General features: G+C 45.8%; 1 protein-coding gene across 1 annotated transcript in view; it reads right to left on the bottom strand.

The window, feature by feature from the left end:
* nt5e (5'-nucleotidase, ecto (CD73)) overlaps nucleotides 1-15640 on the bottom strand; it is a 137206-nt gene extending 121566 nt beyond the window's left edge. Inside the window, exons 1-2 of the mRNA XM_041206867.1 lie at nucleotides 15530-15640; nucleotides 9755-10003 (exon numbers count right to left, since the gene is read on the bottom strand). Of these exons, the coding sequence (XP_041062801.1) occupies nucleotides 9755-10003; nucleotides 15530-15640 (360 nt within the window). The remainder of the gene's footprint in view (nucleotides 1-9754; nucleotides 10004-15529) is intronic.
* Nucleotides 15641-15927: the final 287 nt, after the last annotated feature.

The raw sequence follows: 15927 nt of genomic DNA, 5'->3' as shown, positions 1-15927 counted from the left end.
GCCTTTGCATTGTTTTGCAAATCTCATCTATGGGTGGGATGAAGTTTCCAAAAGCAAATAAAACGAAAACTTTAAATTTTTCATTACTAACATGTCCCTGCTCATGTGGCGGGATCATGTTTCATGACTAATTTTAAATTGATTGTTTTTCTAATATCTCATCACCTTCCTGAGGCAACTCTGTGCCTCGGAGATTTTGCAGCATTTACTTGCACCCACACTTGAAGTTTGCATTCGGCTGGCTCGCACACCACCCCCCTGCCCACCCCTCGAGAGATTGCAGAGCTCTGAGGTTCAGAGGGATCTGGGTGTCCTGGTGCATGATTCACAAAAGATTAACATTCAGGTACAGCAAGTAATTAGGAAAGCTAATATAATGTTATTGTTTATTGCAAGGGGAATTGAATACAAAATTAGGGAGGTTATACTTCAGTTATACAGGGTATTGGTGAGACCACATCTTGGAGCACTGTGTACAGTAATAGTCTGCTTATTTAAGGAAGGATGTAAATGCGTTGGAAGTAGTTTAAAGAAGGTTTAGTAAACTAATATCTGGAATGGGCAGGTTGTCTCATGACAAAAGGTTGGACAGACTAGGTCTGTATCACTGGAGTTTAGAAGATTATGGGTGACTTGATTGAAACATAGGACAAGGCAGAATTTACAGGCTGGCGGGAACAGGCCCGATCGCAGCCCGCGATAGGGCCTGTCGCCATTTTTTGCAGGCGGGCCAAATAAAGGCATGCCCAGTGTGAATCGCAGCTCCCGAGGATAGCGGGAGTGGGTGGGCGGCAGCAGGACTGTAAAGACCACCGGGTCCAATGGCGACCCCACGGCCTGTTTTAAAAAGTTGCTGCAGCCTTTCAAAGGCTGTGAATCATGGCCAGTGGAAGGGCACCCCAGAGCCCTGCTAGTGAGCAGGCCAGGCAGGAGGGTAGGGCAGAGGGCACTGTGCCTGTTTTTCCTGACGATTGCCTTGCTGCCCGAGGTGGCAGCAGCACGGCGGAAGGTCCTCGTACTGCAGGACGTGGGGAGGAGGCCCTCCCACACCCCATGACCAAACAGGCCTGGGAGGTGGTGGTGGAGGTGGTGAGCTCCTACTACATGGTGCAACTCACGTGGATCCAGTGCTGCAAGCACTTCAAATGACCTGTTGTGCTCTGGAAGGGTGAGTACCATGTTGGCATTGGTCACTTAACCCAGCAGGTGGGCTTTTTCCCCTGGTGCCCCCACCCTCAAGTCAGTGTAGTGACTGCATTGAATCATTGATGGCATGTGTCCTTTGCTGGGTGGGCCAGTGGATATCACCCATGCCGAGGTCACCCTGAGAGGGTGGTAAAGAGATGGGTTCTGCATCTGCAGCATGTGGTACACCAAGACCCACATTACTGGAGGAGCTGCACCTTGGCACAGTGCTGGAATTGCAGGACATGTCCAAATCAGGGTGATGACATGCTGAGAGGGGAGCTTCAAGGTGGCATGGCACTGATCGATCTGCTATCATCTACGCTTCACGTGCTTGCACCTTCTTGCTATGGAAGGTTAGACTGTGTGGTGCCAAATGTGATGTAGGCAGCATTTGGTCAAGGGTGGGGTGGGAAAATAGGCCTAGCATCTTTGTGTGGAGTGTTCGGCAGCAGTGGGGTGAGGCGGCATTGGAGCCCTGCAATGCCCCACTCTGGTTGGGGTGGGCTGTCTGCGAAGATAGTACAAGTAGCACTAATCAATGCTCTTCTTTTCAGGAGAAGAATGCACCTAATGCAGCTGAGCAGGTGAGGACTAGCGCAGGGCCGGCCCAGGTGGCAATGCTTAGATGTTGACCAGGAGGCCCTGGATGTGGAGAGGCACCATGTGCCCAGGTCCACTGTGTTGGTGAGGCTGGGGTGCCATGGGCATGTATGTTTGCCCAACAGTAAGGTCACCATTGTTCTAACAGCCATGGCGAATGTTCAGTGATTGAAGTTTGCAACATGGCTTGACCATTGCTTATGGAAGGATGCACATAATGATTCGGGGATAGGGGATGCACATTGACATTGGGTCAGCTAACGTGGAGACATTGTCCTTGTTCTTCTTTTCAGCACTAGCGGAGCAGGGCTGGGAGAAGCAGCAGGAGCCCCCCCTCTCACCTGAGGGCCCTGAAGTCTCAGACTCCCCAGCGTCACACCATCTCTGTCAGGCAGGCATCAGCAGCTCGGTGGGAATTAGAACATTGGGTATTGTTCTGGGGCACAGCAGTGAGGGCACTTTAGTTGCTGGAGGAGCTGGCAGAGACAGAGTGCCCATGGTGCCAGCAGTTGAACTGCAGGGGACCAGGCATTTGCTCAGTAGCTGATGTGCCTCTGGAGTTGTCAGCAATGCAGCAGGGTGTACAGAAGCATCTGGTGGAGATACATGAGGCTATGCTTGGACTGGTGTCCATGGGAGGAATCTACGTGGACTATTGCTGATGTAATGAGCCTCATGGCCGAGCACCATGCATCCTCCCTGGATAGAGTGGCAACTCTTATGGAGGGTCCTCCAGGAGACCCATCAGGGCTTCCCGGGCAAAAACAAAAATACCTGGAAAAACTCAGGTCTGACAGCATCTGCAGAGAGGAAGACAGTTAATGTTTAAATGGCAAGTGACAGGGAGGTCTGGGTCATGCTTGCGGACAGAAGGTGTTCTGCAAAGCAGTCACCCAGCCTGCGTTTGGTCTCTCCAAAGTAGAGGAAACTGCATTGGGAGCAGCAGATACCTTTGGTCTGTCCACAAGCATGACCCAGACCTCCCTGTCGCTTGCCATTTTAACACTCCACCCTGCTCTCATGCCCACATGTCTGTCCTTGGCTTGCTGCATTGTTCCAGTGAAGCTCATCACAAACTGGGGGAACAGCACCTCATCTTCCGACTAGGCACTTTACAGCCTTCCGGACTGAATATTGAGTTCAACAACTTCAGATCATGAGCTCTCCCCTTTATCCCCACCCCCTTTTCTAATAATTAATATAAATATTTCTTTTACCACCTATTTCCATTATTTTAAAATATATTTCCATCCATTGTTTTATCTCTACCTTTTAGCCTAGGCCAATCCCTTCTCCGCCCCCCCCAAAACTAGGGCTATCTGTCCCTTGCTCGTCCTGGTTTCTACCCTTAATGTCACCATTAGCACATTTCTTAGATAATATCACCACCATCAACACCTCTTTGTCCTTTTGGCTATGACATCTTTTGATAATCTCCACCTATCACTGGCCCTCTATCCAGTTCTACCTGTCCCACCCCCCACTTAAACCAGCTTATATTTCACCTCTTCTTTTCTATTCTTCCTTAGTTCTGGTGAAGAGTCATACGGACTCGAAACGTTAACTGTTCCTCTCAGCAGACGCAGTCGGACTTGCTGAGTTTTTCCAGGTATTTTTGTTTGTTTCGGATTTCCAGCATCCACAGTTTTTTCCTTTTATCTTAGGGCTTCCTGGGGATGTGCGTGTGGGAGATGGTCTGGGCACCAAGTTTCCCAGCTTGGTGCTCATCCATTCACGGTGAGCAGGGAGGTCTGAAGTGACCTCATGTCAGGGTAGCAGCTGCCTGTCATCTCTGCGGATTCCTCAGGGCACTCCAGATGAGGGCAGCAGCTCCTCTGCCAGTGACCATTGCATCTGATGAGGCTGAGATGACTGGGGAGCTGCCGGCTGTAGAACTGGCAGCTCCCTCCCAGGCAGGGCCAGCACAGGCCCCACAGGCCAGAGGATAGCCTCCAAGGTCACAGAGGCCAACAGGACAGTAGAGTGAGCAGGCTGTTTCAGATGCCAGTCCCAGCAAGTGAACAGCACCAAGACATAGCACCCAAAAACGTAAACATAAGGCACCTTAGGCACACCACAGGTTTATCACTGGTGCTTGTGTTGGCCTGAGGTCTTTGAGTTGGTGTGAAGTCGAACACTTTTGTTATTGTGTTTTCTTAAGTTCCTTTTGTTATAAAATTCAGACATGTCACCCTGGCTGAGGGTGCCTCTATTCTTCTGCAGGTGGATGGTTACCAATGATGTTATGAGTGATTTGTGGGATATTCAGCTTTATTGACAAGGCCCTTAGTTAATGTTCCTATCCAGGCAGATTTTGCACTTAGGTATTGGAGTATGGAGCCTACAGCCCAGACTTGTCCTGGGGGGGTCCATCTGTGGTGGGCTAGCTGAAGGTTTGTTGGATTAAAGCCTCCTGGGTGATCCTGCCTCCCTGAAGTATGCCCGGGTCAGTGTCTACCCCCTCAACATTTCCCTGTGCGTGCTCATCCTTGGACTCACTGCTGGACTCATCGTGTAAAGCCGCAGTGTTGACGTCTTCATCGTCCAATGCGTCCCCCTGTTCCAGTGCAAGATTGTGGAACTTGCAGCACACTACCACCATCAACAGTCAGGGGGGTTGGGGTACTGGAGTGCACCCCTTGAATGGCAGAGGCATCAGAAGCACATTTTAAGACTGATAGTTCTCTCCACCACAGCCCTTGTGGAACTGTGGCTCTTATTGTAGCGCTGCTCAGCTTCTGTTCTTGGATGGCGGAGGGGCATCATGAGCCACTTGAGGTGACAGCCCTGGTCTCCCAACAGCCATCCATCCAGCTAGGCTGGAGCACTGAAGAGCCTCTGCACCTGGAAGTGTCTGAGGATGCAGGCGTCATGGAAGCTGCCTGGGTACCTTGCACAGACTTGTAGAATCAGCATCCTGTGATCACACACTATCTGCACATTCATGGAGTGGAAGCCCTTCCTGTTGATGAAGGCTCTGGGCTCACCTGCTGGCGCCTTGATGGCCACATGTGTACAGTCTATTGCACCCTGGACACGGGGAAACCCAGCAATGGCCTTGAAGCCTCTGGCTCAGTGCCTGGCTCTCCTGGTCCCAACAGAAGTGGATGAAGGTGGATACCCGTCTGAACAGAGTTTAGACAGTTGATTGGGAGACACCGCAAAGATCACCCACCGAGCCCTGGAAGGAGCCAGAGGCATAGAAGCGGAGGGCAACTGTGACTCTTAGAGCCACTGGCATGGGGTTTCCACCCACAGAGTTCGTGGAGATCTCAGGGCCTATCATCTGACAGATGTGGTTACCGTCTCTCTCGAGAGCCTCCTTCAGCACTGCACCTCAGACATTGAGGTAGCTGCTTCACTGCCTGGATACCCTGGCAGCAGGATAGTGGTGTCTTCAGCAGCCCCTTCCACCTTGAACTATCTCTTGGCCCTGCACCCATGTGCCTGCACCTGTCCTTCCAAAGGTGACTCCCCGGAGGCTGAATCTGCACTCCTCCCACTTCAAGCTCTCCTTTCCTCTTCAGGAGGAGATGTCTCTAGTGGAAAGTTCAACTCCTATTCCCAGGCTAAGGGAAACCTTCCTGAAACCTGCAGGCCCAAAAAAGATTACTCACTGAAAAGTGCTGACTTGAAGGTTGTAAGTCCAGTCCAAGCAGCTGGTATGCATTTTGAAGTATTGCAGATCTCACAGGCAAGCACCAGCAACTTTGAAAAAACAATTTGACAGAGCACACTCATGACCCCATTGAGCCCTCTTACCCCACCTATGAGGTTTATACAAATGTGTCCTACCTGCTGCACCTGTGCGACAATCCTAAGATCGCATGCAGACTGAAAAAAAAATCACTATCAATTGGTGCCTCGAGTGGCCTGTTAATTAAATGCAGGTGTGCAGAGATCATCACACACCCACCCAATGATATATCATGATGGCACATGGTGACATCAGGACACTTGCTGACATCACTGCATGTCATTGTGTGTGTCAGTTTGCAGTTCCTGCCCCTGCATGCCAATGGCAAAATTCTGCCCATAAGATCCAGAAGGGTCTTGACAGCATGGATGTGGATGGGATGTGTCTTTTTGTAGGAGAATCTAGAACTAGGGGTCAGTTTAAAAAATAACACTCATTTAAGACAGATGAGAAATTCTCTAAAGTTTGGGAGTCTTTGGAACTCTTCCTCAAAAGGCAGTGGAAGCAGAGTGTTTGAATATTTTGAAGGCAGAGGTCAGTAGCTTCTTGATAAGCAAAGGGGGAAGGTTATTGGAGGTTGGTGGGAATGTTGAGTTGAGGTTACAATCAGATCAGCCATGATCTTTTTGAATGGAGAAGGCTCAAAGGGCTAAGTGGCCTTCTCCAGCTTCTAATTCATATGTTCATGCTAGTTTGATGCTGAAGAAAGGAGAGGCCTGGGAGACCAGATGAAGGGTGTGTAACCTCTTTTGGTTAGCTACAATGGATTACCTTGTACTAATTGGAAGTCAAGATTTTCAAATGAAATGCCAACCTGGAACTAAAACAAAATTCCTTGAGGCTAGGAGGTAGAGATTTGGCTTGGGCAAAGGTGCAAACCAGGCAACATTGGATCAGCTGCCCCTGCCTGCTTTTAGTTCCATTTTTTGATACCACCACTTGAGAATAATTTCTATTGACAGCTTTACAATTACATTTTGTTTACACAATGGAACTGCCAAGTTCTGGCTTCACCACAACATTATCACAGTGCACAAAATTTGATATTTTTGCCTTTAAAAATACTTTCTGCTTTACTGTTTGCAGGACTGTGTTTGCAATAAAGTGTGCTGGTGGTTGATGCCTTATAGTAACATGAGTCAGCCACAGGCCTTTTATGAACATGTGCCAATCCCAGGTACCCTGCCATGTGCCAAACACTGATGTGACAAAGATGTTGAACTTCTCAATACTCAGTTGAACATTTTGCTCACCACTGCATGTTTGTAGGTAATATAGAACAATAAATTTATTCTGTAGTTTGTGCAACACCTTGTCATGCCTTGTTTCCAGTACATTCACCTTCTGTTCCCACTGTATTGTTCAGTGTTTTGCAGCAACACAGGATGTAGAAATATTTTGTAAGTTGATTACTCTGCATAGCCTTCGCTATTCATTTGCAATACTACTTCTGCTGCATTTAATGTGCTCACTCACTCACCTCCACCTGGTCCACACAAGGAAAACCTGTCCCCCAATTACACCCAATGACTTATTTTAATTGGGTAAAAAGTCATTAAATGATTAGGATAGTTTTAAATGAGTGATGAAACATTCTCTCCTGTTAAAATGAATAGATAATAAACCCAGAGAATTATTTCAAATTCATTCTACCCATTCCATGGTCTTGTCTTTTCTTTAATTCTGTATCTGTACCAAATTAATTTGTAAGAAGAATTGCCCCAGTTATTTGCTGGACTTGTTACCTGCCCCTGATCTAATCTTTGATGGATCCATCCTTTTGACTAGCCAACCGTAGTGTCCACCCTCCTTGTAAACTCTTACTTTGTTGCGTTCCTATGGCATGTGTAGGATACAGAAGATTAACTACCCTGTTAGGTTAAAATCTTGATCATTCTGCTCATGGAAAGTTCTTCACAAGCTGCATTGCCACCCAGCCATCCTCTCCTAGATTAGATTTGAAATACTGTAGCATGGGTCAAAAGCTATTTCTTATGAGTTGATTGCCTTTTATAGGCTGTGCACATTTAATAATTGCTTGTGACAGTTGCCAAGTTGTTGCCTTCTAGGGCAAAGACTAACTCCAGTGGCAATTAATCTTTGCATCATAGCTATAACTTGGAAGGAGGAATGCAGTAGACCAATTACCCTGTTTATAGTTAACATGATAGATAAGATACATAGGAGGGAAGAACTACATGTAACTTAATGGGTTCAGGTCATAATCTTGATCAGTTTATGAACTTTGTAGGGGATTCTCTATACATCATTGAGTGAGCTTGTCAACACTTCTATGCTAAATTCACATATTCCCTGCTTTAGCAGTAAATAACTAAGTTACCAAACTATTTAGAATAAATAGGTTAAGTAGGTCATTAGTGAATTAACACCAATGTGATAACCAGTGAACACTATAACCAGCAAAAAGAAGAATCTCAAATTCATGAGCTCATTGCTCCTGGAGCTGATGTAATGGGTTATCAAATTAGTTTATAAATTCCAGTAAGTGAAGTTCACCTGCAAACACAATGCATTTGTACAATTCTCCCTTCACCCTGTTTTAATAACATGATCCCAAACAGACTTGTGGATTTGTACAATTGAATTGTGATTTGTGAGCATTTTATCAAAGTCAACCTGTTGCGTGTGAGATACTTTGAGATATGACAGGCACACACTATAGTCAAGGCTTTTATGTAGAAAATACAATAAATTAATGTCTAGTCTAAACATGTTGGAGAAGGAAAATAATACATTAGACGTATGCAGATATCACTCCACCAGCACCCTACTTCTGCAATGGATGGAGAAGACTGGTTGAAAGAAAGATAGAGGTACTACATCTGCACCAACAGTGAAGAAAGGATCATTGGAACAGGACTCAAACACTATAAAAATACCAATGGGGAGAATTTCTGCAGGCTCCTCCCATTACTTTGGTAGAAACCCTGAAGAAATGGCTGTTTTAGTTTGTCTTCCATTGGGATTATGCTGGAAGAGCAGGAGAACATCCCTACCCAACTCCCCACCACCTCGAAATTGTTTGTTTCTGCTACTGCTATATCGCCACTTATCTTAGTGTCAACAGCAATGTGGATGCACGGCTTTCCACTTCATTATCCAAGTCATTAATAAATATGGTGAAAAGCTGAAGCCCAAACAGATTCTTGCAGGACACCATTAGTCACATCCTGCAGATTTGAGCACCTGCCCATTATCCCAACACACTATCTCCTGCCATTCAGCCAATTTCCTAACCAGGTCAATAATTTCATGAGCTGCACCTTTAGCTAATAGTCTCAAATGAGGGATTTTATCAGATGCCTTCTGAAAGTCCATATAAATAACATCCATAGACATTCCACTATTTTAATCACCTCTTTAAAAAATTCAATTAGGTTTGCCACATCTGTCCTTACCTTTTACAAATTCATGCTGACTCCTTAATCAGCTGAAAATTTAAGGTTTTCAGCTGATCTACCCTTAATTGTAGACTCTGGTATTTTCCTGACAGGTGTTTGGCTAACCACTATAATTTTCTGGTTTCTCACCCTCATTTCTTAGAGTGGAGTGGCATATGCAATTTTCTAATCTAAAAGAACAGTTTTCAAATCAATTGAACTTTGAAAGCTGGTCCAAAGAACAGCAGAGTGTGTTCCCACAATCCTTACATCACAAGTTGCATATTTGTATAGGGGACACAGATTTGCTCCAAGCTCCATTGGGTTTCCTACACCTGGCAGCCAGCTAATCAAAACAAAAGAGGACAGCAGGTATGCAGATTGCACTGTGATGGTTGCCAATGTCCTGCAGAGTTCAGTTCATTAGATGTTAACCATGGCTCCAGGGACATCAACACAATATAGGCAGATACCAAAGCAGTGTTATCTTTGGATGAGGTGTTAAACCAAGACCTCATTCGCAATTCTCAAGTGGAAAAAAAACAGGAGAGTTCTTCCTAGTGTCCTGGCAAACATTTATGAATCACCCAATAACTAAAATTTGTTTATTTGTGGGATTGAGAGAGTGTGCAACTTAGCTGCTACATTTGCTACTTTACAACAGCTACACTTCAAAAGTACTTCATTGACACTTTGGGATGTCTGGAAATTGTGACAGGCACTCTATAAACGCAAGGGAAAAGACGAAAAGCTTGCTTAACATTTGATGGCAAATGACAGCTTTTATACAGAATAGTTTTGTAAAGATTAACTCTGACACCGGTTTGATTAGAAAGCAGGCATTTCCAGCACAGTAGTGCCTTCTTACCATTGCATCATATCGCAGCTTGTTCATGAAGTGGGCAGCCTCAGCACCCTTATAATAATTGAACCAGATGGTCCCCTGGTACTGATCCCCGGCATCCAAAAGCAGCACATTCGGCTCCTGCTTCCTGATCTGGCGGATCATAGTCAATCGCCTGGCCACTCCTGCATAACAGTTAGACACGCACTTGCTCGAATCCTCGCTGGTCTCCTCCACCCTGGCGTGCACATCGTTGGTGTGGAGAATAGTGAGCTGAAAAGAAATAGTGCCCTTGATGCAGAGGACACTGAACAGCAAGAGAGAGAACAACTGTGCGGTGAAGCAGCCCATAGCGAGCGAGCGTCTGACTGGCGTCGCTCCTCTAGCTTTTAAGGAACCCGAGCCTTGCACTCTCCCTTACATAAAAGAGGTAGGCGGAGCGTCAATCATTTAGGTCGTGAGAGGCTTATTAATATAGATCACAAGGAAGCTCACTGATAGCCCCGGGAGCTGCAGGTGACCTGCAGAAATTTGAGAACATTTGTTGATAAAAATGTTACACATTTTGTATTGCTTGTATGTTCAAATCTCTACATTTTTTTCCCCCTCTGGAAGTGTGGCTGGAACTTTTCACGAGTCACTAAAAGTTCAGCCCTGAGTTGAGGGTTCTGAGCATGACTTGAACACAACATTCAGACTCAAACCGCTGTCTTTTGGATGAAACTTTAAACGAAGGTCCTATCCGCAGTCAAGTCTTTGGAAGTCTCTTCTTCAAAAGGTGGCTGAATCAGAGTCTTTGAACATTGTTAGGGCAGAGCTAGATAGATTCTTGATAGGAAAGAGGGTGAAAGTTTATTGGGGATAGGCAGGAATGTGGAGTTGGGGTTGCAATCAGATCAGCCATGGTCTTATTGAATGGTGGAACAGGTTTGAGGGGCCTACTCCTGCTCCTAATTTGCATATAATCGAAGTAAGTGAATGTGAAAGATTGCCAGGCTCTATATAGATCAAGAAAGTTGTTCCTGGTGTCCTGTCCAATATTTATCCCTAAACCAGCATTACTAAAAAGCAAATTATCTGGTCATGATACCAGTGCTTTTTTAAAAAAGTGTTTGCAGTGTGCAAATTGCCTGCAACATTGCTACATTAAGACACTGACCACATTACAGAAGTATTAAGCACTGTAGGATATCCCAAGGTTGTGAAAGGCACTTTATAAATAAAAGTCTCTCTTTCCTAGTGAAAGCATAGACATGGTCCACTGAATTTTAAAGTGTGCATTGGAAACTCCAATCCTCGTTCTCCAATGGTCTTGTGACTCCACCTGGGGAAGAATTAGCTTCTAATCTTTTCTGCTTAACTGTGACAAATAATTTTTCGCTGACTGAGCCAAAGGGCTTGGGTTGCTCATTCTGGTTGGACATATTCCTAGCGGCTTCATCACAAGGCAGCATGAAAATTGGTTACCATTGTAAAGTGGGACGATATTGACCTTACCCTAACGTCAGAAGTTCTTGCACTGTTCCACCAGTAAGATGATTGAGAGAAGATAAGCATGCAAAACCTTGATAATCCGACAAACTTGCCTCCAGGGATGTATGAACCTAACTAGAAGCTGATAACAAGATAAATTGGATTCACTGTTCAGTGTTCCAGGCTATTGGCAGCATTAATCTTTAATTGCTGGGTATTCCAGGATGTTCTGGGATGGATGGTAACCTTAAGAGGGTCTATAAACCTGTTCTGTTATTGCTGAGGTGTAGCCTAATGATACCCTGCACAAACAATAATTATGGGCCCACTGTCAGAAAAAAAGGGGTGAAATAGGGTTTGGGCTGCACTGATGTGCTCACCAGGTAGGCTACTCCTTCCAATTATCAACTGTATGGTCTGAATGTCATGCTGGAGATAGAGTTGGACCCCTGCATCCTCTGTGCCATTTTTTAGCAAAGGCTGCAGATGTTTGGGGAATTAGTGGTGTGAAGTTTGATGAAAAATCTAAAGGCTACCTGGCTGATTCACCCATCCACCAGCTGTAAGGTTGGATGGATAACGGAAAATTGCAGACAATTGTGCCATTAATGGGATTAATTGCCAGCTTAATTGCCCTCTTAATCGTCGGCAGGTGTGCGAGCGTAGGATGATGTCAGGACGCTCGCTCGACATCATCTCGTGCAATTTCACGCTGGATCTCGTTGGGCATGTGCCCGCCTGCCGAGCTAAAAAGTCGTCAGTTTAAAAATAAGGGGTCACCCATTTAAGATGGGGATGAGAGGATTATTCCTCTCAGAGCATTGCAAATCTTTGGAACTCTCTTCCCAGAAAGCAGTGGAGGCAGGGGTTATTAGTGAATATTTCTAAGGCAGAGATGGATCAATTCTTGACTAACAATGGAGTCAAAGGGTATTTGGGGTAGGTGGGAATGTGGAGTTGAATCCACAAGGGCCACAATCAGCCGTAATCTTATCAAATGGTGGAACAGGCTCAAAAGCTGAATGGCCTACTTCTGCTACTAATTCATATGTATGTATGGCTAAGAACCCTGCAGATCCAGTCCTCCAGCCTTACCACTCAACAAGTTCCTGACATTATCCATTCCAACCATCTCTTCCTCAACTTGGCAGATAATAATGCCCACCTCCTGCTCCCTGTTATTGCTTGAGGGCTAGAAGGGGGGGTGTTAGAGGTAGTTTAATGAGATTCTTTGACGGTATGCATATAAAGGTCGAATTTTGCTGTTAATATGTGAAGGGGTTTAGAGGTTTGAGGAGATGAGAAATGTAATAGAGAGGAGCATTTTAGGTGCAGATTGTGACATTAGGAGCAGACACGTGGAGTAAAGTGTGCTGCAGTGATTGGGAGAGCGTGGTGGTGATTGGGAGGGAGGGGTTGTGAATGCTGAGGCTACAGATACTGCAGAATTAAACAGAGTGAGCAGTGAGTGAACTCAGCAATGATAGTCAGGTCATCAAACATCCTATGGCACTTCAGCCAAGTCTGTTAGGTGATGCTTCTGCCACCTTTGATCAATGCTGCGATCAACTTGTCTCAAGACCATCCTGCTGCCTGGTTGGCAATCCTTCTCCTGTCCACATCTAATACTTCCACTGAGCATCTGAAAACCTGTGGAGCAGAGTCTTGCAGCTTATATTTTGCCTGCCATTGTAAAAAAAAGTTGCCTGCAGCTACAGAGCCTCTCATGTTTAAGATGCACAAATAGATAGCTTTGTTAAAAACAAAAAAACTGCGGATGCTGGAAATCCAAAACAAAAACAGAATTACCTGGAAAAACTCAGCAGGTCCGGCAGCATCGGCGGAGAAGAAAAGAGTTGACGTTTCGAGTCCTCATGACCCTTCGACAGAACTAGTTCTGTCGAAGGGTCATGAGGACTCGAAACGTCAACTCTTTTCTAGATAGATTTGTACCTGTTTGATTTCATTGGAATTCATCCAAGAAACTCCAGCTTTTGTACCACTCTTTCTTCTCACTTAGGAATAAATCCTGACTTCTGTTTCAAACTAGTTAGCATGGGTGTACTAAGAACCTGTCCTGGTTAAGTGTGAAGCCCCCTTAATGATTCCCGGAGAGTGTTGGCCAGAGATTAGTGCACTGTATGGTTGCCTGAAACCCCACTACCTCCAACCCAGTCCACCCGACCGATTGGTGGCAGCTTTGCCCATTGCACTGCATGTACTCTCAGTATTCTCAGCTCAGGCGTAGGTATTCTCCTAACCCGTACTGCAAGGCTGTGCTGTTAACTTGAACCATTGGGGAGACTGGTCCAACCCAGGATGTTGACATTGCAAGGGGCTGTGAGCACCTCCAGCTGTGACTGCTCAATGGCCAGCTTTAGCGAGGAGCTTGTACAATGTGTGCAGTCGTCCAACTGTTCTGCTGTCCACTAAAATGCTTATGACTTTGCAGTCTGTGCCATGGGGTGGGGTGTTGTGGGCTGGGGGGGTGGTGAAAAGCTCTGGAGCAATTGGTGGCACTTTGATGCCGCTGCATTGCTTGAGTGGACAGATAAACTAGGAGCCCGACTCCAATCATATCAATGTGGCTGTGCTTGTAATCTCTCAGTTGCAGAGGAACGGTCATTTTCTACAAGTTTCTCAAATGCGTGGCCGCTTCCCTCGCCCACCCAAAATGTGCGCTCTATCAAAGGCAGGGCTGCCTTGCCCCACCCCTCCGCACAAGTTACCTCAGTGGCAGGGTCTGCCCTTGCCCCATCACAACTCACCTCAACGGCAAGCCTGCCCTTGCTCCCAACCAGCCAGCTCAATGGCAGGGTTCCCTTGCACCCTGCCTCCCCCCCAACAAGTCACCTCAATGGCAAGCCTGCCCTTGCCCTCCAACTAGTCACCTCAATGGCAGTGTTCTCTTGCACCCCCCCCAAAAAGTCACCTCAATGGCAGGCCTGTCCTTGCCCCACGCCTGCCAGAAGTTGTCTCAACGGCATGGCCTGTCCCTGACCCCCCTTCCACAAGTCGCCTTAACAGCAGGCCTGCCCTTTCCCCCAACCCCTCCACAAGTGGTTTCAATGGCAGGGCTGCCCATGCACCCTCCCATCACAAGTCACCTCAATGGCAGGGCTGCACTTAACCCAACCCCCAGCGCCCCAAGCTTGATGTCCAACAGGTGACCCTGGTGAGTGCTGTATGTTCTTGTGTACTTTCACACTCACTGGGGATAGTGCACTGTAATATCAAGCCCCACTGTTCCCCGAGCCGGACAAATGTGAAAAATTGGCCAAACACCAGATTGCCCCAATTCTGCCTACATAAAAGAGACATAAGACACACAAAAACATGGATTTCAAGCATGGAATAAAACAGTTCAATAGTACCAGTTCCTGAGTACATGAGTCAATTTGAATAGACTAAATCCAGTAGATTTCATTTGGAGAATCTCTGGTAGCAAATAGTAAGAAATCTAATCCTTTGTCCCAATCCTTTGGGTATTCATAGCAATAGGTCTTAATCATGGTTTTGAGGTTCTGACAGTATCTTTATAAAGCTCCCTGTGTCTGTGGGTGGTAGATGGTAGACCTTAGTTGTTTGATACCCCAACTGCTGATTATGTCCTGGAAAATTTTAGACATGAAATTAGAACCTTGGTCAGATTGTATTTAAATTGGTAGGCCACAACAAGTGAAAAACTGAGTTAACTTTTCCACTACCACCTTAGCTGTAATTGTCCTTAAAGGAATAGCTTCTGGAAATTGGGTTGTCATATCCATGATTATCAGGATATACTGATGTCCTGGTTTCATTTTGGGTAATGGTCGTACACAATCTACCCAACTGAAAGGTTCTTCAAAAATTGGTATGGGTATTAAAGGTGCTGGTTTGATTACATGTTGAAGTTTACCTACTGCCTGACATGTATGACACCTTTTACAACATTGCACTACATCTTTAGGAAGTCTTAGCCTGGTAAAATGCCTGTTTATCGATAATTGGGCTTTCCATATTCCTACATGCCTTGCCAAAGGGATTTCATGTACTACCCGCAATATCTCCATATGATATTTGGGTGGTATCACTGTCTGATGAGCAACCGTACATTCCTCATCCGCAGGTCTGCGAGGGTGTCTCCACTTCATCATCAGAACTCGGTTTTTAATGTAATAGCACTATGGAACTCCTCCTGCCTCAGCTTCAGTGTGAGCTGACTGTGCTAACTTGTTTAACTCTGGATCTGCTTTCTGAGCCTCAATCAATGAAGTCCTGCCAAACACTTGCTTCGAATTATCCTCATCCTTAAAGAAAGTTTCGGGTACTCTAACATCTGCTCACTTTGACCTCCGGTGATGGACTTTGTTTAGCCATCACCACATATGATGGAAAAATACCAGGATCTTGTTCTTGTAACCGCTCTGCCTCTTTAGCCTCTCTCAGACTTTCCATAATTATGGGCAAAGCCAGAACCTTCACTCCTGCCAAATCATTCCCCAGGAGTAAATCAACTCCATCCACAGGTAATTTCTTAACCACTCCTACAACCACCGATCCAGACAACAGATTACACTCTAATTGTACTTTGTACAATGGAACAGCGATATACTCTCCACTTATCCCGTTTACCAATACTTTAGCTTTTAGTGAACTCTCTGAAGGGAAACTAGGTCCTTCTCCAGCAAAAGAGTTTGAGTGGCTCCTGTGACTCTTAATATAGTTATGGGCTTAGCTGCATC

Source organism: Carcharodon carcharias, chromosome 2 (genome assembly GCF_017639515.1).
Source record: "Carcharodon carcharias isolate sCarCar2 chromosome 2, sCarCar2.pri, whole genome shotgun sequence".
Taxonomy (NCBI): Eukaryota; Metazoa; Chordata; class Chondrichthyes; order Lamniformes; family Lamnidae; genus Carcharodon; species Carcharodon carcharias.
This window is presented reverse-complemented; position numbering and strand designations above follow the sequence as displayed.